This window comes from Rhamphochromis longiceps, linkage group LG1 (genome assembly GCF_057381845.1).
Source record: "Rhamphochromis longiceps isolate RC_006_pf linkage group LG1, R_longiceps_female_GT1.1, whole genome shotgun sequence".
Lineage (NCBI taxonomy): Eukaryota > Metazoa > Chordata > Actinopteri > Cichliformes > Cichlidae > Rhamphochromis > Rhamphochromis longiceps.
The window spans coordinates 41,375,767-41,401,194 of NC_140557.1; the positions used below are offsets into that span (position 1 = coordinate 41,375,767).

The 25,428-nt window shown below is 41.6% G+C and overlaps 1 protein-coding gene across 4 annotated transcripts in view; it reads right to left on the minus strand.

The window, feature by feature from the left end:
* cemip (cell migration inducing hyaluronidase 1) overlaps window positions 1-25,428 on the minus strand; it is a 160,937-nt gene that overhangs the window by 49,470 nt on the left and 86,039 nt on the right. For all 4 annotated transcript variants that reach the window (XM_085409269.1, XM_085409278.1, XM_085409285.1 and 1 more), the window contains 5 exons: window positions 21,653-21,723; window positions 21,416-21,511; window positions 16,480-16,601; window positions 10,706-10,853; window positions 6,886-7,077 (listed from right to left, as the gene is read on the minus strand). In XM_085409269.1, coding sequence (XP_085265395.1) covers window positions 6,886-7,077; window positions 10,706-10,853; window positions 16,480-16,601; window positions 21,416-21,511; window positions 21,653-21,723 — 629 coding nt within the window. The remainder of the gene's footprint in view (window positions 1-6,885; window positions 7,078-10,705; window positions 10,854-16,479; window positions 16,602-21,415; window positions 21,512-21,652; window positions 21,724-25,428) is intronic.

Consider the following 25,428-nt stretch of genomic DNA (forward strand, 5'->3'; position numbering starts at 1 on the left):
TTTTGATCAATGCCACCATGATAGTGTTTTTGAGTCAAAATTTATTTACATGCTCTGACATGTAATCACTGTAATATTATTTGTCAGATACTTTCATGAAAAATGCTCCAAAGGTACCAACAGCAGGTACAAAACAACAACAAAGTGTTTCTGAATTCTGCAATCGTTCTAAAACTCTGTAGCGAGCAAAAAACCCAAAGCGTCCCCCACACCTACAGTCACACTGGGCCTCATAGGCAAGCTACAGTATTATGTTTTTTGTAATTAAAATAAAGCCTTGGAAGGACCATTTATACCTCAGTAAAAAAGCAGTGAAGGAAAAGCAAAAATGATCCCATGAAAAGCAGTGAGAAGTAGAAAGGACAACAAGATCAGAGTAAGTGGAAGACGGCTCTTAGAAACGATAACAGTTCTCGTCCGCCCTCCTCCACATACATATCCTCAACAACACAAACGTGCTGATTAGAAAAACTGAAGCCAAGCCAGGAAAATCATACACCCATCATACACCCACACATGCTTAATCTCTTTTCTCCACCTACTCCCTCCACCAGAGCAGCCAGAGCTTAAAAAGTACAAAAGAACATTTTCATTCTGATTTAAAGCATCAACAGCCCAGACTTAAAGGTTTTAGATCCCTGTTCTTTACAATGCAAACAAAAGAAGAGTTACTGAATGCTGCAATTTCTTCTGCATTACAAAGGGATGCGCTAAAGAGGTTTCACTTGTATTTGCTCAATAAAAAGCAATACATTGTTTTAAGTTGGTTACCTGCAGCAGTACCGTATACTTCTTTGCGATCCCTTTGACGCTGTTGACTCGCAGATAGCACTTTGCACACTTTAGCCTAGTGACTGGTGATTGATAGGGGTCACCGCCAGCAGCATTCAGTGACTACTCACAATTAATCGTTTGCAGTTAGGACAGTCAGGAATTGTTCCCCTGAAGGAAAACAAGCCTCTTACCCCACTGGGAGAAACCCCAGCGTACAGGTCAATCGCCCCATCTCTCACCGAGGCAATTCCATGCTGGTAAAAGTCCAGCCCTTCTCCAGGAGACTGATTTTTGAGTCCAAGAGATCCACTGAAGTGAGCACAAGGTTAACTCGTATCGTCCAACATCAGACACCAACTGGGGCTCTTACGTCACCAGAGCGATGAGTTGTGAGGAAGTTGTAGATTTGACCTCTGACTGCACACTGCACCTGACTCCTACAACACCTCCTCCAGGTGATGAGCCAATGAGAGGGCTGCACCTCATAGACTTAGGCCTGTGAGCTCAGAACTGGCTCCATGGTGGGGCCCTGTTAATCTTGTCCTGGGCACTATAGTGTGGTCATGGACTCAACTGAAGCTACCAGGGGCAAAAGCCCCCTACAACATATCTCCTGGGATCACTGGGACACACAAACCACCATGACTCAAGGAGGCATAACCAATATGCCTGTTAGAACTGTCAAATGTTCAGATGATTGAAGTCATACTGATAAATAGCCTCAGGCTGTCTCGCTCTCTTTCTCATCTATCTCCCAGCTCTCTGCTGGGACAACAAAAACAACACTCTTCCTGTTTGTGTATAACCTCAAGGGTGGAGGACAAACTCGATTATCAGCGTGTGTTCAAAAATAGTGCTGCAAAGTGGCACGTGAGCAGGAATTATTTTAAAACTTAGACTCTTCCAGTCAGGACTCTCTGAGAGAGCAGTGGCATGGTTCTCAAACTACCTCAGTAACAGGACTCAGTGCATTAAATCTGACGGTCTATGTTCTGACTTTGTTACAGTGCACAGCGGAGTGCCACAGGGTTCTGTATTAGGTCCCCTTCTATTTATCATTTACGTAAACAATCTTAGTCTACATGTGCCAGATGCAAACTTGCACTTCTATGCTGATGATACAGTTATTTACAGCTGTGGTTCAACTCTTGTCCAAGCCATCGACTCCTTGCAGAAAGCCTTTTCTGCTGTCCAGCACTCATTACATCAGCTTAAACTTGTTCTCAACGCAGACAAAACAAAGCTCATGTTGTTTTCTAAATCAAGGAGACGAGCCCAAACAATCCCATCAGTAACCACTCTTGAAGGTAATAAAATAGAGTTGGTTCACACCTATAAATATCTGGGAATCTTAATTGATGACTCGCTTACCTTCAAACCACATGTAGAGAATCTTGTGAAAAACCTGAAGTTAAAACTGAGATTTTATTTTCAAAATAAGTTGTGTTTCTCTTTTAATACAAAGAAGCGGCTTGTTGCTGCAACATTCTTGCCTGTGCTGGATTATGGTGATATTCTATATATGAATGCTTCTGCTCAATGTCTTCGAATGGTTGATTCTGTGTATCATGCTTGTCTGAGGTTCATCACTAACTGTAAATTTCAGACTCACCACTGTGAGTTATACTCTCAGGTAGGATGGCCTGCTTTGGTAAGTCGGAGGAACTCTCATTTATACAGTTTTATATATAAGGCGATACTTGGGTTGCTGCCTTCTTATATATGTTCCCTGCTTGTAATGAAACATGCTGGTCGGTATTCTCTTCGTCCGCATGGTTACTTGTTGCTTTCTGTTCCATTTGCCCGAACTGAACTTGGTAAAAGAGCTTTTGTCCATTTAGCACCCTTGGCCTGGAACAAACTGCAGAAGGAATGGAAAATGACTGAATTCATTTCATTAAGTGATTTTAAATCTAAACTACGAATCCTTGAGGCCAAGTCCATAACATGCAACTGTTTCAATTAGATTGATTGTCATTTTAACTGACTTTTTATTTTATTTGAATTTTATTGAATTTTATTTTTATTTTATTTGTATTCTTTCACTTATTGTTGCATGTGTGTTGTTGCTGCCTGTGTTTGAGTAATTTCTGTAACTGTGAGACATCTGCTGCTGCCTATCTTGGCCAGGTCTCCCTTGAAAAAGAGGTTTTTAATCTCAATGGGATCTTCCTGGTTAAATAAAGGTTAATAAAAAAAAATAAATAAATTAATGTAACAGATTATAGTCGTGCTGAGAGTGACAAGAGCTCTGAGGAAAAGCCTCGGGCTGGTAAAAGCAGGGCTTTCACTTAGCAAAATAACAAGTGATGTCAGAGACCTAAGGAAAAAAGAGAGCGCTACTAGGTCTGATATTTTTATGCAGCCATGCAGAAAAGAAATTCCAGCAGCTTCAGTGGAGACTTGAAAATAAATCTGTTAATACTGAAATGCAAACTTATCTTTTTGGTGTGTGAATTAGTGTCAGGAATTGACAGGTAGGAAAGAAGATGCCATGCCAGTTTTAGCTTCTGCAAGCACCAGGGGCTTTTCCGAAGAGCTATAGCATGTGAATGCAGCGAGACAGAAAGAAAAATAGTCTGGAAGTGAATGTTTTCATATCAGTATGCGTGATGGTATCCAAGTGTGTGTGTGCCAACATGAATGGGCTCAGTCAAGAACATACAGTCCTCCAGGATACAGGCTAAGACTTTTCCTTGGCCCTGAGTCAGACCAAACACCTTCCACCAACTCCCACACACTGCTATAGGCTGTCTCCACCTGGCCTCTATCACACTGCATATTTAGAAATACACATACCCACAGAGGATGTGTTACCATCCTTTCACTCGGCTTACATTCATTTCCTGATATCTTTTTCTAGCTCTAGTTCCCTAGTGATGAACTATCCTTACTCTGGCAAGTCTTGGTTTAATGATTTAAGCAACATGGAACTGTCCTCTATAAGGGAGGCAAGTCCTCACAATGTGGCAAATACACAATTGTCATGACAGGAGTTCTAGATAAATAAATACATACAATAAAAAAACTAAACAATAAATAGCAACTTCAGTGCCTCAATAAAATGTCTTTACATGCTGTGGGTAAAAAACAGTTGATCTGTGCTTGCAGGTAAGTGAACATCAGAGAAAGTGAAGCCTGTGTGACCAAATGGACATTTGTGCATTAGGTTAAAACTATTGTGATGTGCATCAGCGAGACAGGACATTTAATTGGTGAAGCAAACTTCTTTTGGCTAACGTTAGCCTGATGGATCACAGGCCAGCTAATGTATCTAGGCTGGCTACGTTGTCTATACGCTGCATGATGATCTTGTAACTTGGCTGGCCATCAGAAGATTCACAGTATATAACCACATAGAGTTATACCTAACAATTACATCATCCGAGTGACTTTGTGAAGAAGTCCAGATGAACAGAATTAGCTTTTTGGAATTTCCTTAATTTCCTTACATGTATCGAGACATTTTAACAGTAACAGTTAGTTGGCTAATCCTAGATTGACTGTTAGTGTTACTGCTACCAAATGCTAAAGTCTAATATGACTTCATGATAATAACTTACCTCTACAATAATCGTCAATATGGAGATAAATTAGCCAGCTAGCTGTAACTTAGCTACAGTGCAAGAATCTTGTGTGCAAGTCAACATTATTGTTGCAAGTGAAGAACAATAGTGCAGGACAGACTCGTGCACATCTTATCATTTTCATTTTGTTTTTGTGGCCAGTGGAGGAAAAAATAGAAACAGAATGCTGACTGCAGCTTACCTAATGACTAGGTGTGACATGAATTATGCTAAATTATGGTTCAGTGGGAACAGTAAACTGGCTGTGCACTTGGCAGTCTGAAAGCATTCGTTGCCAGCTCAGGGTGTGTAGTGTACAAACTGGTCTGAGGGTCACTCTTGCTCGTGCTGTTGTTGCGCCACCAGTTAAATGTGACAAGTGACAACAACGGTTCCTAAAAGCTTTATATTGTAAGGCAAACACATTAGAGCACCAACAATAATTATTAGTTGATAAAATGATGCCACAGGATCACACCTGCCATAATGCCATGTTGTTCTCAGACCACACCTGAATCAGTTGTGCTAAGTCACTTCAAAAGAAACACCTTCAAATGTTCAAAATGTTCACATTGCACACTCCGATTGCTTTTGCTTTGAGATAAACCTGCATTAATGCACACAGCAGACACAAAAGTGTGTGTGTATCTAAAGGGTGAAAGAAGCTGCCTCAGTGTGTTAAAGCTGACCAGACTGCCTTGCAGTTACAAGAAATTGATTGAGGGTCCCTCACCTTATCCTTCAGTGATAAGTTTCCACTGGGCTCAGCCTTTTTTCATTAGCTTAGCTTCTTTCTTGTGGCTACAGCTCTCACTTTTCACCTTGTGGTACATTTGGCAGCTTTTTAAGTCTTTTAGTGCCATAAAAGTAAACTTAGTAACTTAGCAACTCACTTGTCTTGACGCATTCTCAATCAATCCAGGTAAGTAAATCTCCAAAGGTTGATTCTGTTCATCTGAAAACGCTACGTCCAGATGAACAGAATCAACCTTTGGAGAGTTAGCAACACACTTGGTTTTATTTTTCAATGTAGAATCAGTTCTGTCAAATAAAAAGAAGATGTGTGTTTATGACTAATGTTGAATGTTTACTTGGTACAAACCTCTTTCAGCCATTCACACAAACACATTTTTCTCAGCGTAGGTGCTTTCTATCGAGCATCCACACTCTGATAAACACATCAGGAGCACCTCAGCATCAGTGCCCAGGGATTCTCCTTTAACACATTACAGTTCCTGAATTCAGACATTTCAGGTGAATGTCTGAATTGTTCAAAGTACAACTTCCAGGCGGTTTCCCATCTAAATTACACAAAATGGGTTTAATTAATGATGCTTAATGTTGCAAATTTAAGATAGAAAGAGGCACCTATGTGCATGCATTATGGGAGTCTTCCAAAGTTTTTCTTTTCTGGAGAGATGTTTTGGATTATATGAGCCAATGGCTAAAGAATGATTTGCCCAGGTCATCAAGACTGCGCCTCCTTGGAAACAGTCTAAAAGTATGTAATGGGAGAACTGATGGTTGGTTTAGTGGTCACTGACTGTGACCATGGAAGAATCTGTGACTTCATATCCAAAGACAAAGTGGAAACATAACTTCATGTGAACCAGATAGTGTATACTGGATATCTGACAGATGAATATTACCCAGTAACTTAGTATTGGGTCAAATTTCCTTGCACTCTATGTCAGTGTCTTTAAACTGTCTTGTTATGTGTTAATGTTTTTATGTCTAATTCAATCAAATCTGAATGATTAAAATGTTTTTGTGTGAGTCTCAGTCTTAATCTTAGTGGGTCAGTGGCCACTTACTAAGGGACAAGCCCCACTAGTTAAAATACCTGGGACTCAGCATTTGGTTTTAGAACTGAAAATGTCTCTTGGATGAGAGGTGAAAGAGCTTCAGATAATTTAAAGAAGTCCAGCTGCCTTCTTACAAGCTCTTAAGATTAAATTTCATGTAGATGCTTCTAGAAGGATTTTTAGATCATGTGAAGGCAACAGTATAATCATAAAATGCCTTGGACACATACTCCATTAATACAGGCGTCTGTTCTAATACACTTTTAGTTAATCGTTTAATGAAACTGAAGCAGAGTTGTCATTCAGAAAAATGAAAAATATTCAGTGTTCACCACTAAACTAATCTGACTCTGGATACAATCAAAGAATGGCATTCCAGTTTCTTCAGAGGTAATGACAGCTTACATTTTTAAATTAGTTTCACTCGTTTCAAGGCAGTGGGACTCGAGTCATGACGTACTTTTTAGTCAGTAAATGGTAAATGGCCTGCATTTGTATAGCGCTTTTCTAGTCCCTAAGGACCCCAAAGCGCTTCACACTACATTCAGTCATTCACCCATTCACACACTGGTGATGGCAGACCACAGCTACAACTCTTTTTCAAAGACCTGTCTAGGACACTATGTGCCACAACTCTGAGTGAAAGCTGACATTTGACTGTGGTGCAGAATTACCAGCAGCATAAATTCCCGTCCTTGCAGCCTAGAACTGCAGCACACTGTCAGCTGCTGCACTCTTACCTCTGACCTTCAACTGGTTGGATGCGCAGGTCGGACAGGGCAACAGTGTAAACTCTTCAGCCTGGTGCATTGAGTAGTCTGTACTGGCCACCACCACCCGATCCCCAGGCCCCCAGCCCGCAGGGTGGTCAGCCAGCTCCAGGATGCTGCTGTTTGACATCATGTCGATGGAAACAGAGGCCTGTGGACGAACTACAGGGTGAGATGGAAAGAGTTAGGCGAAAACATGCAGCAACGCTGACACACCCATAATGTTATGCAATAAATATAGTCCTCACAACAATTGTGTTAGCCAAGTTTGTCAATCATCACAGCAATCAGGAAAAAAGAGAAAACTTTCAGACAACTTGACCTCTGACCTCTAGCCTTGAGGTCGAGGTTACTGAGATTGATTCCTTATGGAGTTACCGCATTCAAAAGAATTTCATAGAACTTGAACTCTGACCTTCAGAATCAGCATACTTTATAAATCCCTGAGGAAATCATGTGGGTTACAGTTGCTCCAACGCAGTAACAGAAACAGACTATTTAGCAATACAATATGTTACAGATCTACAAATTTAAGAAATAACACAATATATACAAATCACTCAATAATAAATATCAAGGACTGACAGAGGTGATTATAGTATTGACGGGAATATTACTGAGTAGAAAAGCGAGTGTGCAGAAAGGGTGCAACTACTGCAGTGTTTACAGTGTGTTAGATGGAGGAGATGTGCAGGTAGAAGGCCACGCGCAGGAATGATCTCACAGTCGCTGAGATTAGAACTAAGCTGAGGTTTCTAGCAGATACACCTGTGGTATCAGTTTCAAAGTCCTGTGGTGCTCCGTTCTCGAGTTATCGCATTCACAAACCTTGGCATCCACACCGCCTCTGCCCGCTCAGCAGGATGATGACAAAACCCCATCGCCTTTAACTGCTAAAAACTGTATATGTGAAGGTGAAGCTGAGGCTCTTATGTAACTGCTTGAATTCTGAAATGCCTCAGAAATACTTCTAGCACTACCAAGTTAATCATCATTCCCTGTCCTCACACTTTGACAATGAAGTGTTCTCACACTGGAGGTCTACAGCTGGGCTCCTGTTAGGAAAGGGATTGGTTATCAGAACCAATTAAAGATTTCACATTATATTGTCACCTGGCAATTAATTCACAATACATCTGAGGGGACCTCAACGAGTAACACAATGCCATGAGCAGAGTAACAAATTACTCTCTACACAGAGTCAGGGCCTATTTCCTGATGAACAAACTAACTAGAGACTGCAGCGCGTTGTGCGCTCTGCTGAGAAGGTGATTGGCTGCAGACTCCCATCTCTGCAGGACCTGTACACCTCCAGGACACTGGGGCGTGCAGCTCAGATCTTAGCTGGCCCTTCGCACCCTGGACACAGTCTGTTTGACCTGCTCCCCTCAGGCAGGAGGCTCCGGTCCATTCGCACCAGAACCTCTCGCCATAAGAACAGTTTCTTCCCCTCATGTTGGACTCATGAACAATAACCGTATGACTGTTCCCACCACTAACATGTATATATCTATCTGCTTAGCACTTTTAAATTACATTTTATGTTTATTTAAGTGTTTGTTTAACAGTATGTTTCGCACTAAGTACCGAAGCAATTTCCTAATGTTGTAAACCTGCTCAACATTTGGCAATAAAACTCTTTCTGATTCTGACACTTATGGTCACACATGGACCCTGTATAGACACCTTATAAATGTCCCTGAAGGCTGATGATATGGTTTTACAGACAAGGTCAAACTGATGGTAGAAAGTGTAAATTCAGCAGTAATCTTTTGTCAAATAACTTAAAATGTTGATGGAAGTGAGGCTGTGGTAAGAAGGACCCAGCACTCAGGAGAACAGTGTTTTGATTCACACGCAGCTTTTCCGCTGCCCTCTTCACACACACCGCACAGCTCTCTCCACCAGGACCCAGCTGCTACCTAAACAGGGAAGGAGTGGTTGGTGTGATGGCTGACAGCTGTGCCAGTCGGCCTCCTCTGGCACTGCCCCCATGAACATACTGCTCCACCCCTTCCCTGCAGCTGAGCCACAAACCACACGCCGCCGTAAATGGACTGGTTCTAATATTGTGATTTTTAGCTGAGAAACAACTGAGTCTTATTAACCAGAATAAATCTTTTCCTGAGATCACATCCTCAGCTCAGAGAAAAGCCAAGCAGACGCTTTCGTAGAATGACAGCTAGCCTACAACTGTAGTTTAATGCGTTGTGGGAGCGTGTTTGCGGGGTAAATCACAGAGTGTATAGAGTGCTTGTAGCCACTGTCAACCTTGACAAAAGACAACACTCGAAAGCCCATCTTTATATAACAAAAATATAGGGACAAGTCCAGACAAAGGACTGTAAATCTCTGCACAGATGGAGCTCCATGCATTCCAGTCATAGCAGCCCGCCCCCACAGAACATGTTCTCTGAAGCACAACAAGATTGTATGTCTATATAGACTCAGTGGCCACTGTATTCAGCTGCTCATTAACACAAAGATGTGATGAGCCAATCACACGACTGCAACTCAATGTGACATGTAGATGTGGTCAGCAGCCCCGTTGAAGTTCAAATAGACCATCAGACTGGGGATGAAAGGTGATGATGACTTTAAATGTGGCTTGTTTGTTGGTGCCAGATGGGCTGGCTTTCAGAATCTGTTGATCTGCTGGGATTTTCCTGCACAGCGAGTTCTCTTGTTGATAAAGAATGGTCTAAAACAATAAGAATATGCAGTTAGCCACAGTTGTTTTAGTGAAATGAGACATCGCATGAGCGGAACGGCCAGAATGATTCGAGCTGTTAGCAACAGAACTTTAGCTCAAATGACCACTTGTTACAACCAAGGTATGCACAAGGGCTCTAAACATAATATGTTGATGTTCTCTTTACTGACCGCACTCGGTGCTACCCCTGTAAACAAAAAGGGGGAACCGGGGCTACAGCTTGCATGGGTAGCAAAATTGAACAACATAACATTATGAGTTTAAATTTCTGTTGCCATATTCAGAAGGCATGCTCTGAACGTAGCATAATCCACATGAAAGCAGGCTTATTACAAATTCATAGAGCTGATGGTGGTGTAATGGTATAGGGAATATTTTCTTGGCACACTTTGGACCCCTTAGTACCAAGTGACCATCATCAGTGCCAAAGCCTACCTGGGTATTGTTTCTCACCCTCCCCTTACAACAACAGTATACCCATCTTCTGATTGCTGCTTCCAGAATGATGATGTGTCCTGTCACACAACTTAAATCACCTGAAACTGGTTTCTTGAACATAAACAATTTTAAACTGTATCTTTGTAGCTAGAAGTGTGTCACAAAAATATATAGTTTGTTCAAATCTATTTTGTTGAATCTACAAAAGATGCAAAGGCAATGTAGTCTGGCAGGAATAAAGTATTTCTATACCAACGACGTGATTCCAAAGAGCTATTACCCCAAAAAGTGGCATATCTCAGCCTGGTCTGCAGTGCATCCTTAAAATGAAGGAAAATGAAAAACAAAAGACAAAGCAGGCTGAAAACTACCTACAGATGATCAATACCTGAAATTCGTGTTCTTAAGAAATAAGAAAAGACCTGATGCAGGACCTGCGAGCTATGTCTGGACCATCAGTTTATCAAAGCCTCGTCAGAAATGATGTCAGTGGCTGTCAAGAAGCCATTCTTAAGGAAGGGAAACAGGGCAAAAATGCAGGGGTATGGTGTACTGTGAGAAGAAGTCTACGAGTGGAAAATATATACTCGTGCTACGCTTAAAGGTATAAACACAATATACACAGTCAAATGATTATACCTAGTTTTCCACAGAGGAAGCGGACCCTGTAGTTGTGACACAGGCCATGAGTCTGGTCTTTGTTGAGACAGACAAAGCCATAGTCCTTGTGTTTCTTGTGGATCACATCTCCCGTCTGGTTGGATGGAATGCCGTCATGGGTTTCAGCCTGGACAGTGGAAACATGAGAGACACGTGGATAAAAAGTGCTATTTTTACATTTTGCGACACACTGTTGGTTTTATTCCAGCTGTCAACTGTCCTCAAGAGGACCGTCTCAAAATGTTGGGCAACATGCTTGCTCACAGCTTGAGAGAAAAAGACAGAGAAATGTCTGGTGACTTGGCAATAGGACATTTTCTTTTATTGGGTGGCTTCTAAACTTGTTTGTTTTCATAAACTACATCTGAAATTTGTCTGCTGGCTGGCTTATGTTATTGGCAAACAGCAGGAATTTCATAAGGCCTCCAGCATACAGGGCTAGTCCTCAGTGTTCCACGGCTTCCTAATCTGTCTAGACACAAAGACTTACTTGGGCAGAGTCCTACACACATTTTTGGAACTCTAACCTCATTCATTTTCAAACAGCTGTCACAGAAAGAATAGCATGCACCTTACTTAATTATTTTAGCCTACTGATAAGGTACTGGGGCCCAACAGCAATGCTGGGGAAAGTGGTGCAGCAGCATGGAACAACACAGCGGAAAGGCCAGCGTAGCACAAACTGCCAACTCTCCTTGTTTTCATATGCGGTTTCAGTTATTTAATGATAATCTATAAATTTATGTGGTAACCTTTGCTTGACCGTTTCAATTGCTGTAAATCCCTGCTTCTGATTAAACTTTCCAACAGGGGCAATAATAAAACTGTGACCTCTTAAACTCAGCAAACTGTGCTGTGACCACTAAAGCGAGAGGAAAGTATAGACATTTAGCATCTGGCACTGAGCCTCTTCACATACCTTCGGGATGTGTCAGATAATCCAAAACAAATTTGACCCAAATTACACAACATACTGGAAGAACACCACTTGGCTGCTAGAACTAGAGATCCTGCTGTTTTAGAATGAGAACGGCAAACTTAGGAAAACAGACTGTCACGGTTCTGGGTCATGTTGACCCAGCTTTCTGTTTTTCATGCTTTGGTGTTTTTCTAGATTATGATTTATGATTTGATTTATCAGTGATACTGTTTTGATTATGATGATTATTTAGTAGACTTTGGTCAGTGTCAAGTCTGTCTCTCTCTGTCTAGTCCGTGTCTTAGTAAAGTGTTTTGTTTCCTGTTTTACTTTGAAGGTTCTTGTTCCTGTCTGATGTCAGTGTTCCGGCTTTGCTCTCCCTGTCTCGTTAGGTCTTATTTCTCCCAGCTGTGTCCCCCTTCTGTCTCTAATTCCTTGATGACTCCCTCAGTGTATTTAAGCCCAGTGTGTCTTTGTGTCAGCGTTGTGTCGTTAACGGCTGTTCACCCTCACTTGCTGTGTGTTGATTTCCAGTCCTGCATCTCAGTTTAGAGTTTTGTTTGCTTTTGTGAGTTTTATTTTATGTTGAAGTTTTGTTCCAGCAATAAAGCTGCATTTTCAGTTGAAACCTCGTTTCCTAAGAGTCCTGCATTTTGGGTCCACCACTCCTGCCTGCCACACAGCCGACCATGACACAGACGTTGTCATTTTTTCCGTGAACCTGTTCAGAGGCACGCGGGCTCTCTAAATCTTCATCATTTAAAGCCCCTCATAAGAAAGAAAGCCAGAAAACCTAAAACTAATTATTTATTTTTTTTAAGTTCAGTTCAGCAAAGGAACAAAAGAGACATAAGGGAACTGGTAGTATGGTTGTTGGAATCAGCATGCCAGAACTGCAGGCCTGGCATCACATGGAAAGCTAACAGCTGGCTGTGACATGTCCCAGCAGTACACTCATGTTGCAGCCATGTTTGACTGAGGACAGATCTGTTCGTCCAACTGGCCAAAGACAACTGCTCACAGGAGCAGCCTCAGCTGACCCCGGTGTAGTGACTCTTCACTGAGACACTTTTAACCTGACTTTAGCATTGCTACAAGGTTTTTGGGCTATCCTCCAGGGGGCAATTTACTAGCATGGTTTTATTTTAGTCACAAAATCAGGCTTCATCTGTTATTGAAATGAAACTTGCCATTATATTTGAAAGGTTACAGTTTGTGGCACATCCAGTGAGGAGGTTGATTTCCTTTTGCAGTGTTTTAAGTGTAACAGAGTTATTTTTATGTCTTACTTTGATCTAGTATTAGAGAAAGATTTTATTTTAAATTTCCCTTGTTTTATCCATAGAGTCCAAAGTTTTCTTTGGACAATAAAGACTTAAACCTTAAAAAGAAAACCCCTGGGCTTGGGGGGCTAATGATGTAGGTCAGAGTCAGAGAGACTTTATTTATCCCCAAGGGGAAATTAAGATAGATACCTAGACCGTACATGCAATACACAAACATCACATTACATAACATGGAAAAGTCACATGACATGCAGGTTAAGGACACATGAAAAGATCAGCAAGCAGCAGTATGGCTCCAGGCCACTACTACTACTACTAGATGTTTACTTTGAGAGTGCTGATGCAGAAGTGTAGAGAAGGTCAGAAGGAGTTAAAGCAGTTGCACTGTGTCTTGTGGATCGAGAGAAAGCATATGGTATTGTGCTCAGAGAGAAACTTTTGTACTGCATAAGGGAGTCAGAAGTGGCACAAAAGTATGTGAGGGTGGTGCAGGACAGTGAGACACTTTTAAGGCGTGCAAAAGAAGTGACAGATGACTTCAAGGTGAGGAGGGGATCATATCAGGAATCAGCTGCGATCTCCTTCCTGTTTGCAATACTGATGGAGAGGCTGACAGATGAGGTCAGGCTGGAGTCTCCGTAGGTTGCGGTGTTTGCAGATGATATTGTGATGTGTAATGAGACTAGGGAGCAAGTGGAGAGGTTGAGATATGCTGTAGGGAGAAGAGGAATGAAACTCAGCCGAAGCGAGACAGATACATGCGTGTGAATGAGAGTGAGGTGTAACAGTGGAAAAGCAAGGGGTAAGAGGTAGCGAAGGTAGATGAGTTTAAATACATGCCATCCAAAAGGTGGAGTGGGTCGAGATGAGTGTCAGGGGTGATTTGTGACAGAGGGATAGCAGCAAGAGTGAAAGATGGTATCCTTGCTATGATGTCTGGTTTGGAGACAGTAGTACTGACAAAAAGACTGGAGGCTGAGCTGGTGGTGGCAGACTTGAATTTGCAAACAATTCCTTTGAGAGTGACCAGGATCGACAAGATTAAAAGCAGCAGCTCAAATTGAGCGGTTTGGAGACAAAGTTAGAGACACGACTGTGATGGTTTGGACTTGTGCAGTGGGACAGTGAATATAATGGGCAAAGGACATTGATGATGGAGCTGCCAGGCAGCGAGAAAAGAGGAACACTTCCGAGAAGTTTAATTGATGTAGTGAAGGAGGAGATGAAGAGGGTCGGCATGACAGAGGAGAATGCCAGCGATTGGATAAGACAGAGGCAGATGATATGCTGTGGTGTCGCCTAAAGGGAGAAGCTAAAAGAAGATCAAGATATGGTACAAGATAATGTCAGGGTTACTGTAAATCATCTAAAGCGTAGTACAAGCTGACAGTGAACCTGTATATAAGCAGAATTACTTCTATTGAAGAAAATTGACTGTTCAGTGACAGATCTAAGCTTGTGACCTTGTAAACGTGAAAGAGGAAGATGGTTACAAAGAGATGCATAAAATGCCTTTTCAGTCAGTGATGATCTAGTATTATTGGTGAATTATATCAACAGCAAGCTGACTGTATAAAATGTATGAAGGTCGCACAGAGATTTCTACACTTCTTAGGGAATTCAGAAACTGCAGAATAGGACAGCACATTTCTTTGTTTCATTTTGTTTCCTGGGGCCAGCTCTTTGCTCCGATTTTAGAGCCATGAGCAATGCAATTAAAGACCATCCCTAGTTCAAACTAAAAGGCTAAACAAATCACAAACTATTACCAGACAACTAAATAAAAGCTGCTTTGTGATAGCTCAGCCTCCTGTTTGTTTTATGGTTTTATGGTGATTTACACCACTCACCACTATGATTAACAGTTGTTTTTTTAACAATACTCGTGATCACAATGGGCAAACATACATTAATATTAAAAATCTAAGCACATTCAATTAAATTAAAGGAAGAACAGCAACTCAGAAACAAAGTGGTAGGACCCATAAACTCACAGAGTGGAGTCAGCGGATGCTGAGGTGCATGGTGCACAGAGGTCACCAACTTTCTGCAGAGTCAGTCCCTACAGACATCCAAACGTAGATCCAATGAAAGAAACTCTAAACGATTTAGCGTAACAAGACATTTTGGACAGTTTTTTTTCTCCCAAATTTGTGGGAACAGCTTTAGGGATGGCCTCTTCCTGTTCCAACATGACCGGACACCAGTGCACAAAGCAAGGTCCATGGATGAGTGAGTTTGGTGTGGAAGAACGTGACTGGCCTGCACAAAGTTCTGACCTCAGCCCAGAAAGTTGATTGTCTTCACGTGGCCATTAAAACAACACCACATCCAGATGAACAGAATCTGATTTGAGGATATGTTTACCTGATGAGCATGAATCAAGACCTTTGGGATGAATTAGAACGGTGACTGTGAGCCAGGCCAACGTCAGTCTGACCTCACAAATGCACTTTTGGAAGAATGATCGAAAATTCTCCAACACTCACAGACCTTGTGGAAAGCCTCGCAGAAGAGTTGAAGCTATTAAAGATTAATGTGCAGATATAATGGTTAACTCTATGGGTTAAGACTAGGATGTTACTCAAGTATGCATGTGAAGTCAGACCAGTGATTTACAATACTAACCACATAATATGCCTTAATATGATTGGTGTGACTGGTGCACAGCTGGGGGTTATATTTCTTGCTGAAGTGAAATTTGCATTAATAAATAATATCTACACAATAAATGTAAGAAAAACAGCTGCGTGAGGGTATAATACAAAAATATGTTTGGGATCTTCTGCCTGACAGGTGTGTTCACCTGTCACAGAATAGAGAGTTATTATACGGCTTTATATCAACGGTAGGAATGATTTCCAGATGGATTCTCTACGGCAGCACGGTTGAAGGAGCTGGTATGCTTTAGAAGTGTGGAGCAGTTTGTTCAGTGACTCGAAGGAATCAAACCTTCCAAAAAGTTCAGCTTTTGTGAGTGCCTTTCTGAATCATGGCCAACCCACTGAGCTGACCACAGGTGGACTCCAATCAGTTTGCAGACATCTGACAGATGATCAGATGGCTGCAACAGATCACCAGTGGAAGCTGGACGCAATACTTATGCACGTGTTGTATTTCAATTTTTTATTATGTCACATATGTAGAATTTTGACATGAAATATTAATTCCATCCACTTGGAGGTTGTAACGTGACAAAATGTGGAACGAGTGAATACTTTTTGGATGCACTGCAGTAAAGTTCAGCAAGTTAACATTAACGCACACATCCAAGCATAGATGCAAGGATGGAGTCATTAACACATTAATAGTGAGAACTTTTAATTAGGGACAGTAGTAATATTTTAAATTGAACTTTTAGGAACCAACGTTGGATCGTGAAATACACACTGAATTTATTTCTTAGTATTTTCTGTGAAAGATAAACTCATTTCATTTAGATTCCTCTTTTTCTTGAGCGTATTGATGCTTAATTGCATTGTCTTACTCCTAATGAAAGTGTCACTTATTGTAAGTTAGGTTGTGTTGTTCTCTAAGAATATCTTTACCTGAATGTCCAGCGGGCTGCTACATAGGCGGTCTGGATAGGCTTTATGCAGATCAGACAATTTCTCCCAGTCTCCAGATCCCCTTTCATCATCCCTGTCAAACCAGTTTGACCATTCTGCCTCTGTAGACACAAAGAAACACAAACACACACTTCTATATTGGTGGGAAGATGATGTGGGGATGACATCACCAATCAATTACAGCTCGGACAGAATACCCGGTGCCCAAATGAAATACTGGAGAGCTGAGCTGACATAACGACATACTGATTGATTGATAATACTTTACTGATCCTGAAGGAAATTGGGTTAAGGCTGCTGGCAACCAGCGCCATCTTACCCTTCCGAACATACATACATTACACAAACATCACATAGGGAAGACGTGTCGGAGAGCTAGAACAATGGAAATACACAATATGAGGAAAGACGGGGAGAAAAAAGGACTCCACCCAGACTGATATCAGATCAGCTCATATGATTAAGAAAATAAATGGTGTAGCTCGGGTGTTAGAACAGGTCACCTACTGATCAGGAGGTTGGTGGTTCGATTCCTGGCTGCTCTGTTCTGCGTACCAAATATCCTCGGGCACAATACTAACCGCATGTTGCTCTCTGGTGCATTCAGTGGTGTGTGAATGCTAAAAATATTTTCTGTTTTAAGTCAACACAAAGCGTTGTGGGGATCCCCAGGATTTCTCTGGCAACAGCTGAAGAATGACCATATTCTGCAGGTGCTGCTGTGCAGCGTGCTGACTAGTGTCCTCGCTGAACTCTATTACAACCTTTCACCATTTAATCTTTGCCTCAGCCTTCACTTACTTTCTCTTCTTCATGTCCAGAGTTATCCTACAGACTACTATCTGATGCTGACTAACTACATTGTTGCCTGACAGCAGCTTGCAGTCTCCTGTCTCTTTGAGATTGCACCTTCTGTCCACCTGTATGCACCGTTATCCACTCTTATAGGTCATCCTATGTTCCTCCCTCTTCTTAAAGTATGTTTTCAACAAAGCCATTTCTATCCTTTTTGAAAAAATTGCTGCCATCTGTCCATCTGCATGTCTCTTTTTAACCCACCCATGAGAACCACGAGTCAGCTCAGATAAATGAGGAGGGTTGCGTCAGGAAGGGCATCAGGCGTAAAATCTTGGGAAAATTAAACAAGGTGATCATAAAGAACGAGATTTCCAAACTGAACAGACTCTTGAAATGATTAAGTGCTTTGGGCAAGTTTGTGTCAGAGGAAAGACCTTTGATTCCAGATCAGACACCCTGATGGTCTTGTGTGAACTGAAGGGAACCTGATCTGGTGTAAGTCTTCTTTCTGAGGTGCATCTTTGTGAGGAAGCAGAGCTCTGGCCCTTATTTTTTTTATAAGAAACTCCTCTGCCACTCCTGATGAAGACTTTAATAAACGGCTGAAAGAGCTAAATGAAGGACTATGGACGGCCCTGAAGCTCTGCTGACTACCACTCAACTACCTACTAACGCTACCTATTTAGCACACCAATATATTGCCGATGTATATCCTCTGTGTGGGTAGTGGTAGGTGTTTGCATATTGGGAAGCGATTGTTTCTCTGTTTCTTAGTACTACCCACACAGATTTAATGTAGCTTTTTCCTGAGCAAGACCTCGGGATGATGTCGCACACCTCTGTTTCACCAACGCCTTTTCTCTGTCTGCACGATCTGACTGGAGAGACATTATGTAGCACAAACATTGTTTTCCCACTGAAAAGATGTAGCACTGACGAGGCATTAACATAGCTTATTGACACAGCAAATATAGTCTATGTCAGCAATATGTTGCTGCACTTTGTTTGATTGAACACAGTTTACTGACTATATTCCTCTGTAACACCAATGTTGCAGCGACAGAGGTTGGAGTCGAGATACTGAGTCTATACTCCAAGCAGGGGGGGATGGGCTGTTTATTTGTATATTTGTCCCTACAAAATACTTTTGACAGCAGAAAATGTTACTGCCTGTTGGTGAGGTGAGCAGCTAATTAGCAAAGCAACCAGACTGTAAGCTGATAGTAGCTAACACAGCCTGGCCTGGAAGATGGACAGCAATCAAGCAATGCTCAGAGTATCGTGGGGATGCCAGGATTTGTCTGGGTGTGTTTATTGTATCTCACCACACTGCATAGATACCTACAAAGAACACCAGGTTCTACTTGGAATTTAATATTTCCCTGTAATAATATTGTTACATGTTCTGCCTTGTCGTTGCACTAAGCTGTAGTGTGAATCTTAAACACAGAAGTCCTTCAGATATGAAGTAGTTTTTTATTATAGCACAATGTGTCATTGCAACACTTGTGCAGGACATTTACTGGTCAGAAGCTGCCACAACTACCTCTGTGTGTCTGCAGTGCAACAATAGTACCCAGTGTCAATAACATGAGCCAGTCTGCCTGAAACAAAAGCATGAAGATTTTGCTTGTGTTAGCTATGTTGCACCCCGGCAGCCTGTAACAATATAACAGTTTGATGGAAAATGTTTCTATGTTTTAAAAAACATGGAGCATAGAGACTTTCTTTCATTCTAGAGTAGCCATGTGGCTACAGCCAAGATAACTGCTAAGATGTAGCACAGCCCCAAGGCATGTAACAGCTGATAACTAGAACTTTCCAGGAGGACAGTGTGGTGATCACAGGAGTGTAGTAAAGTGATGTTTTTCCTTCTCTTAACTGCTAACAAATGTAACGTGTTGCTGGCTTCATGACCTCAGCTACTTCTACATCTTGCTCTGTTCTGTGAATGCTTCCATTTCGGTCACATGTGGGAATTCTTCCATTTTACAGCAGTTTCTGATGTCTTCAGTGTCCACGTGGCTTATGTTATGTTCCCAAAATCTATAATGTGTAATTCGTTTAAACGTTCAAATTACACATAACCAGGCTAAGCTAGCGATCGTACAATTAGTAAGTAGTAATGAACAATGGTTTGTTTTTTTGTTTTTTTACATACAGTGACTTGCAAAAGTATTCGGCCCCCTTGAACTTTCCCACATTTTGTCACATTACAGCCACAAACATGAATCAATGTTATTGGAATTCCAGGTGAAAGACCAACACAAAGTGGTGCACACGTGAGAAGTGGAACAAAATCACACATGACTCCAAACATTTGTTACAAATAAATAACTGCAAAGTGGGGTGTTCGTAATTATTCAGCCCCCTTTAGTCTGAGTGCAGTCAGTTGCACATAGACGTTGCCTGATGAGTGCTAATGACTAAATAGAGTGCACCTGTGTGTGATCTAATGTCAGTACAAATACAGCTGCTCTGCGACGGCCTCAGAGGTTGTCTAAGAGAATATTGGGAGCAACAACACCATGAAGTTTTTGCACATGTTTTTTGCACATGTCGAGGAGCGTGTCAGGCTACATTTCACTGTGTGTTATACTTGTATAACTATGCATGTGACAAATAAAGAACCTTGAACCTTGAACACAGCAGACAAGTCAGGGATGAAGTTACTGAGAAATTTAAAGCAGGCTTAGGCTACAAAAAGATTTCCCAAGCCTCAAACATCGCACGGAGCACTGTTCAAGCCATCATTCAGAAATGGAAGGAGTATGGCACAACTGTAAACCTACCAAGACAAGGCCGTCCACCTAAACTCACAGGCCGAACAAGGAGAGCGCTGATCAGAAATGCAGCCAAGAGGCCCATGGTGACTCTGGACGAGCTGCAGAGATCTACAGCTCAGGTGGGGGAATCTGTCCATAGGACAACTATTAGTCGTGCACTGCACAAAGTTGGCCTTTATGGAAGAGTGGCAAGAAGAAAGCATTGTTAACAGAAAACCAGAAGAAGTCCTGTTTGCAGTTTGCTCTGGGGGGGGGCTTCTCTTCAGCAGGGACAGGGAAGCTGGTCAGAGTTGATGGGAAGATGGATGGAGCCAAATACAGGGCAGTCTTGGAAGAAAACCTCTTGGAGTCTGCAAAAGACTTGAGACTGGGGCGACCCTAAACATGAAGCCAGGGCAACGATGGGACGGTTTAAAACAAAACATATCCATGTGTTAGACTGGCCCAGTCAAAGTCCAGATCTAAATCCAATCGAGAATCTGTGGCAAGATCTGAAAACTGCTGTTCACAAACGCTGTCCATCTAATCTGACTGAGCTGGAGCTGTTTCAAAGAAGAATGGGCAAAGATTTCAGTCTGTAGATGTGCAAAGCTGGTAGAGACATAACCTAAAAGACTGGCAGCTGGAACTGCAGCAAAAGGTGGTTCTACAAAGTATTGACTCAGGGGCTGAATAATTACACACACCCCACTTTGCAGTTATTTATTTGTAAAAAATGTTTGGAATCATGTGTGATTTTGTTCCACTTCTCACGTGTGCACCACTTTGTGTTGGTCCTTCACGTGCAATTCCAATAACATTGATTCATGTTTGTGGCTGTAATGTGACAAAATGTGGGAAAGTTCAAGGGGGCCGAATACTTTTGCAAGCCACTGTATGTAAAAAAACAAAAAAACAAACCATTGTTCATTACTTAGTTAGCTTAGTATGCTTAGTTGGTAATAATGGGAACTGTTTGGGCTACCCTTGTGGGTGACTGTAACAAAGGTTTGTGGTCACTAGTGCAAGTTTTGGGAGATATATATGTATATGGTATAACTAGCAAGGTAAAGAGCACTGGAAACAGGCTCTTTAAGGGAAAAGGCTCTGTTCATATTAGTGCACCAGTAAAACCTGTTGCTTTGGCTGCCCCTATTCTTTGGGTACCATTGTGGTTAAATCCAAATGACTTCTGCTGCATTTATTTTGGATGGCAGTGTGTCCCTGATAAAAACTAAGTGGTGTTTAACATCTTGAGAGACACTGAGGCGCTGCATACTTTTGTCTGTGTATCTGCTCTCCCATTCTTTTCAGAAAGAAACACTGGAGTGGCTATGTGTCCGCAGAGTTACCTTGGACCCACTGGCTGCTGGCGGTGACGGTGAAATGCTCCCCAAAACTTGACTGAAAAACTTGAGCGCTCCGGGCCTCTGAAGACGCCTTAGTCCCTGTTACAACAAATGCTGTTAGTGCCGTAACATAAAACTTGCTGGGTTTCCTGGATGAAAAATGCTTTGATCATGTCATATCCCATTAAAATCATGCTAGTGGCAGGGTTAGGTTTTTAAAAAAAAAAAAAAAATTCCTACCTTGATAGACAGCAGTGTCCTCCACAACAGAAGACACATCACCTTTTGTCACTATAAAGGTCCAGGGATGCCTGTAGATAACAAAAAAAAAAGCATATGAAGAAAGAAGCCAGAAAATGGTAGCAAATCAGACAGATGAAAGCAGTAGAACGAGGGCAGAGAGTGGAATGAAAAAATGTACAGAAGGCACAGAAAGAACAGAAGCGAGAGATGAAATGAATAAGAAATGAAGCTGAGCCAGAAGCAAAACTGTCTGGACTAAGAACTGCCAATAATGATTGTTCTTTTCACAGGTTCAGCGTGTGCCATGTTGCAGAACCCAAAGTTTTCAAATCTTGTTTCAAGATTCAACAAGACCAATAAAATAATGCTGTCATTGTGCTGACAGCTCAACTCAACTGTGAATGCAACTGCGTTTGCATTCACAGGATGAGGTTCTCTCAGAAGTAGTGACAGCAAGGGAATGACTTCTGAAACTAAAACATGTTGATCCCTCTCTTGTAACTACAGGACATTAATAAAGAACCCAATCATGGTCCAGTCTGCTTCCCTTAAGCACAGTGACCTCTTTCTGAGAAGAATTAAATACAATTGTATTTATATAGCACCAAATCACAACAACAGTCGCCTTGAGGAGTTTTATACTGTAAGGTAAAGACCCCACAATAATACATACAGAGAAAACCCCAACAGTCAGATGACCCCCTATGAGCAAGCACTTTGGTGACAGTGAGAAAGAAAAACTCCTTTTTAACAGGAAGAAACTTCCAGCAGAACCAGGCTCAGGGAGGGGCGGGGCCATCTGCTGTGATTGGTTGGGGGTGGGGGGATGGAAACAAGACAAAAGACAGGCTGTAGAAGAGAGCTAGAAAATAATTATAACTCATAATTAAATGTAGAGTGGTGTATAAACAGTTGGTGAGTGAAAAAAGGTTAAGAGCTGGTTTAACAGAAGGGGGCCTGAAAGCTGGAGGCTCTGCCTCCTATTTTAAAATACTCTAGAAACAACAAGTAAGCCTGCAGTACGAGAGCGAAGTGCTCTATTGGGGTGATATGGTACTACAAGGTCATTAAGATAAGATGGGGCCTTATTATTTAAGACCTTGTATGTGAGGAGCAGGATTTTGAATTTGTTTCTGGATTTAACAGGAAGCCAATGAAGGGAAGCCAAAACAGGAGGAATCTGCTCTCTCTTTCTAGTCCCTGTCAGGACTCTTGCTGCAGCATTTTGGATCAGCTGAAGGCTTTTCAGGGAGTTTTTTGGACATCCTGATAATAATGAATCACAGTCGTCCAGCCTGGAATAAATCCACAAGATATGATGTTGAGACAGGATTTTAGAGATTTTAGAATTTGTTCAATATGCACATTGAAGGACATGTCCCGGTCAAAACTGACTCCAAGATCCCTCATGGTGTCATTGCAGGCCAAGGTTTTTCTATCCAGAGTAAGTATCTGGTTAGATACCATGTTTTTAAGATTTTCATAGTCGAGTATAATAACCTACAATAACCAGTTTTATCTGAATTTAGAAGCAGAAAATTAGAGGTTATCCAGGGCTTTATGTCTTTAAGACATTCCTGCAGTTTAACTAATTAGTGTTTTAATGACTTCATGGATCGATAAAAGTGGGTATCATCTGCATAGCAGTGTAAATGTATGCTATGTCTTCTAATGATGCTGCCTAAGGGAAGCATGTATAATGTAAACAGAATTGGTCCTAGCACTGAACCCTGTGGAACTCCATAATTAACCTCAGTGTGTGAAGAGGACTCTCCATTTACATGCACAAACTGGAGTCTATTAGATAGATATGATACAAACCACTGCAGTGCAGTACCTGTAATACCTACAGCATGTTCTAATCGCTCTAATAGGATATTATGGTCGACAGTATCGAATGCTGCACTGAGGTCTAGCAGGACAAGCACAGAGATGAGTCCACTGTCAGAGGCCATAAGAAGATCATTTGTAACCTTCACTAAAGCTGTTTCTGTGCTGTGATGAGCTCTGAAACCTGACTGAAACTCTTCAATAAGCCTCTGCAGATGATCTGTTAGCTGTTTGACAACTACTCTTTCAAGGATGTTTGATATAAAGGAAGGTTGGAGATTGGCCTATAATTAGCTAAGACTGCTGGGTCTAGAGATGCTTTTTGAGTAAAGGTTTAACTACAGCCAGCTTGAAGGCCTGTGGTACATAGCTGATCATTAGAGATAGGTTGATCATATTTAAGATCGAAGAATTAATTAATGGCAGGACTTCTTTGAGCAGCTTTGTAGGAATGGGGTCTAAAAGACACGTTGATGGTTTGGAGGAAGTAATTATTGAAGTTAACTCAGAAAGATCAATTGGAAAAAAGACTAAATAAATATCAATAATATTGAAAGCAGCTGTACGTAATGTTCCATCTGTTAGATAGTTATGAGCAATTTTTTCTCTAACAGTTAAAATTGTATTTGGGAAGAAAATCATGAAGTCATTACTAGTGAGCGTTAAAAGAATGGTTGGGTAAACAGAGCTCCGACAGTTTGTGGGGCTACAATGCTGAAGAGAAATCTAGGGTTGTCTTTATTTTCTTCAATCATTGATGAATAAGAAGGTGACACTTTTTTAGATGGTTTATACTCTTGAGGTCCTATAAGTTGGGAGGTGGGGCAGGACCCAAAGTTTCCCAGTAGGAGATTGTCCAAAGCACCACACTGCCTTCGCTGGTTTGCCTTCTATCCATAGTGCATCCTGACGCTGGGTGTTCCCTAGGTAAGTGATACTCATGCACCCGGTCCACTTCTGATGCTCGCTTGCAAATTGTTGGTGTTTTCAGTGGTGGACAGAGGTGAGCATGGGCACTCTGTCTCGTCTGCAGCTATGTAATGCCATATCAAACAAACTGTGCATTCTGACACCTTTCACCAAGAACCAGCATGAACTTTTTCAGCAATTTGAGCTGTAATAGCTCATCTGTTGGATATGACTACACTGACCCTCACTCTTGGCCTCACTCCATCTATGACGCTGTTGCTGGTTCACCACTGCTCCATTAAGGACCAATTTTGATAGATACTGACCACTGCAGACCAAGAACAGCCCACAAAAACTGGGGTGTCTTAGCATGGAGAGTGAGATGTTTGGACTCTAATGCAGCAAAGATAGCATTGTCACTCATTCTGGGTAAACACTGTTTATTTATTTAACCATTTGAAATCATGTACTTTTTCTCCCAGGATCCTTCTACTTGACTTGAACAGAATGATTTATATAATAAAAACAGTTATCATATGGTGATGAACTGCTGTGGGCAATCCCAACAAACAAAAACACAATGACTTCCTACCTCACCCCATACAAGCTGAGGCCAATTGATGTTTATTTTTGTATTTCTTCACTTTCCAAATAATCAAACTAGCAGTTGCTCGTTGCACTTCTCACCAAGCTTTTTGCTGCTGGTCTTTTAGCACATTCCAGCTTTGTGCAGATCTACAGTCTCACCCCTGACATCCTTTGACAGCTCTTTGGTCTTGCCCATAGTGATGTAGAGGTTGAAATAGAAGAAACTGATTTTGTGGATGGTGGTACAGTTGAGATCAGGAGTATCTGTAATTGATTAACTGTAATCTGTGATAGGCAGCCAACCTGTGAGAGCCTAAGGTTTGGCTGGGTTGTAGGGGATCAAATATTTATTTTTCCCACTGACATGCAAATCAATTCATAACTTTTGTATTTTTCTGGATTTCTTGCTGATATTCTGTCTCAATGAAACTACAATAGAAAATTCC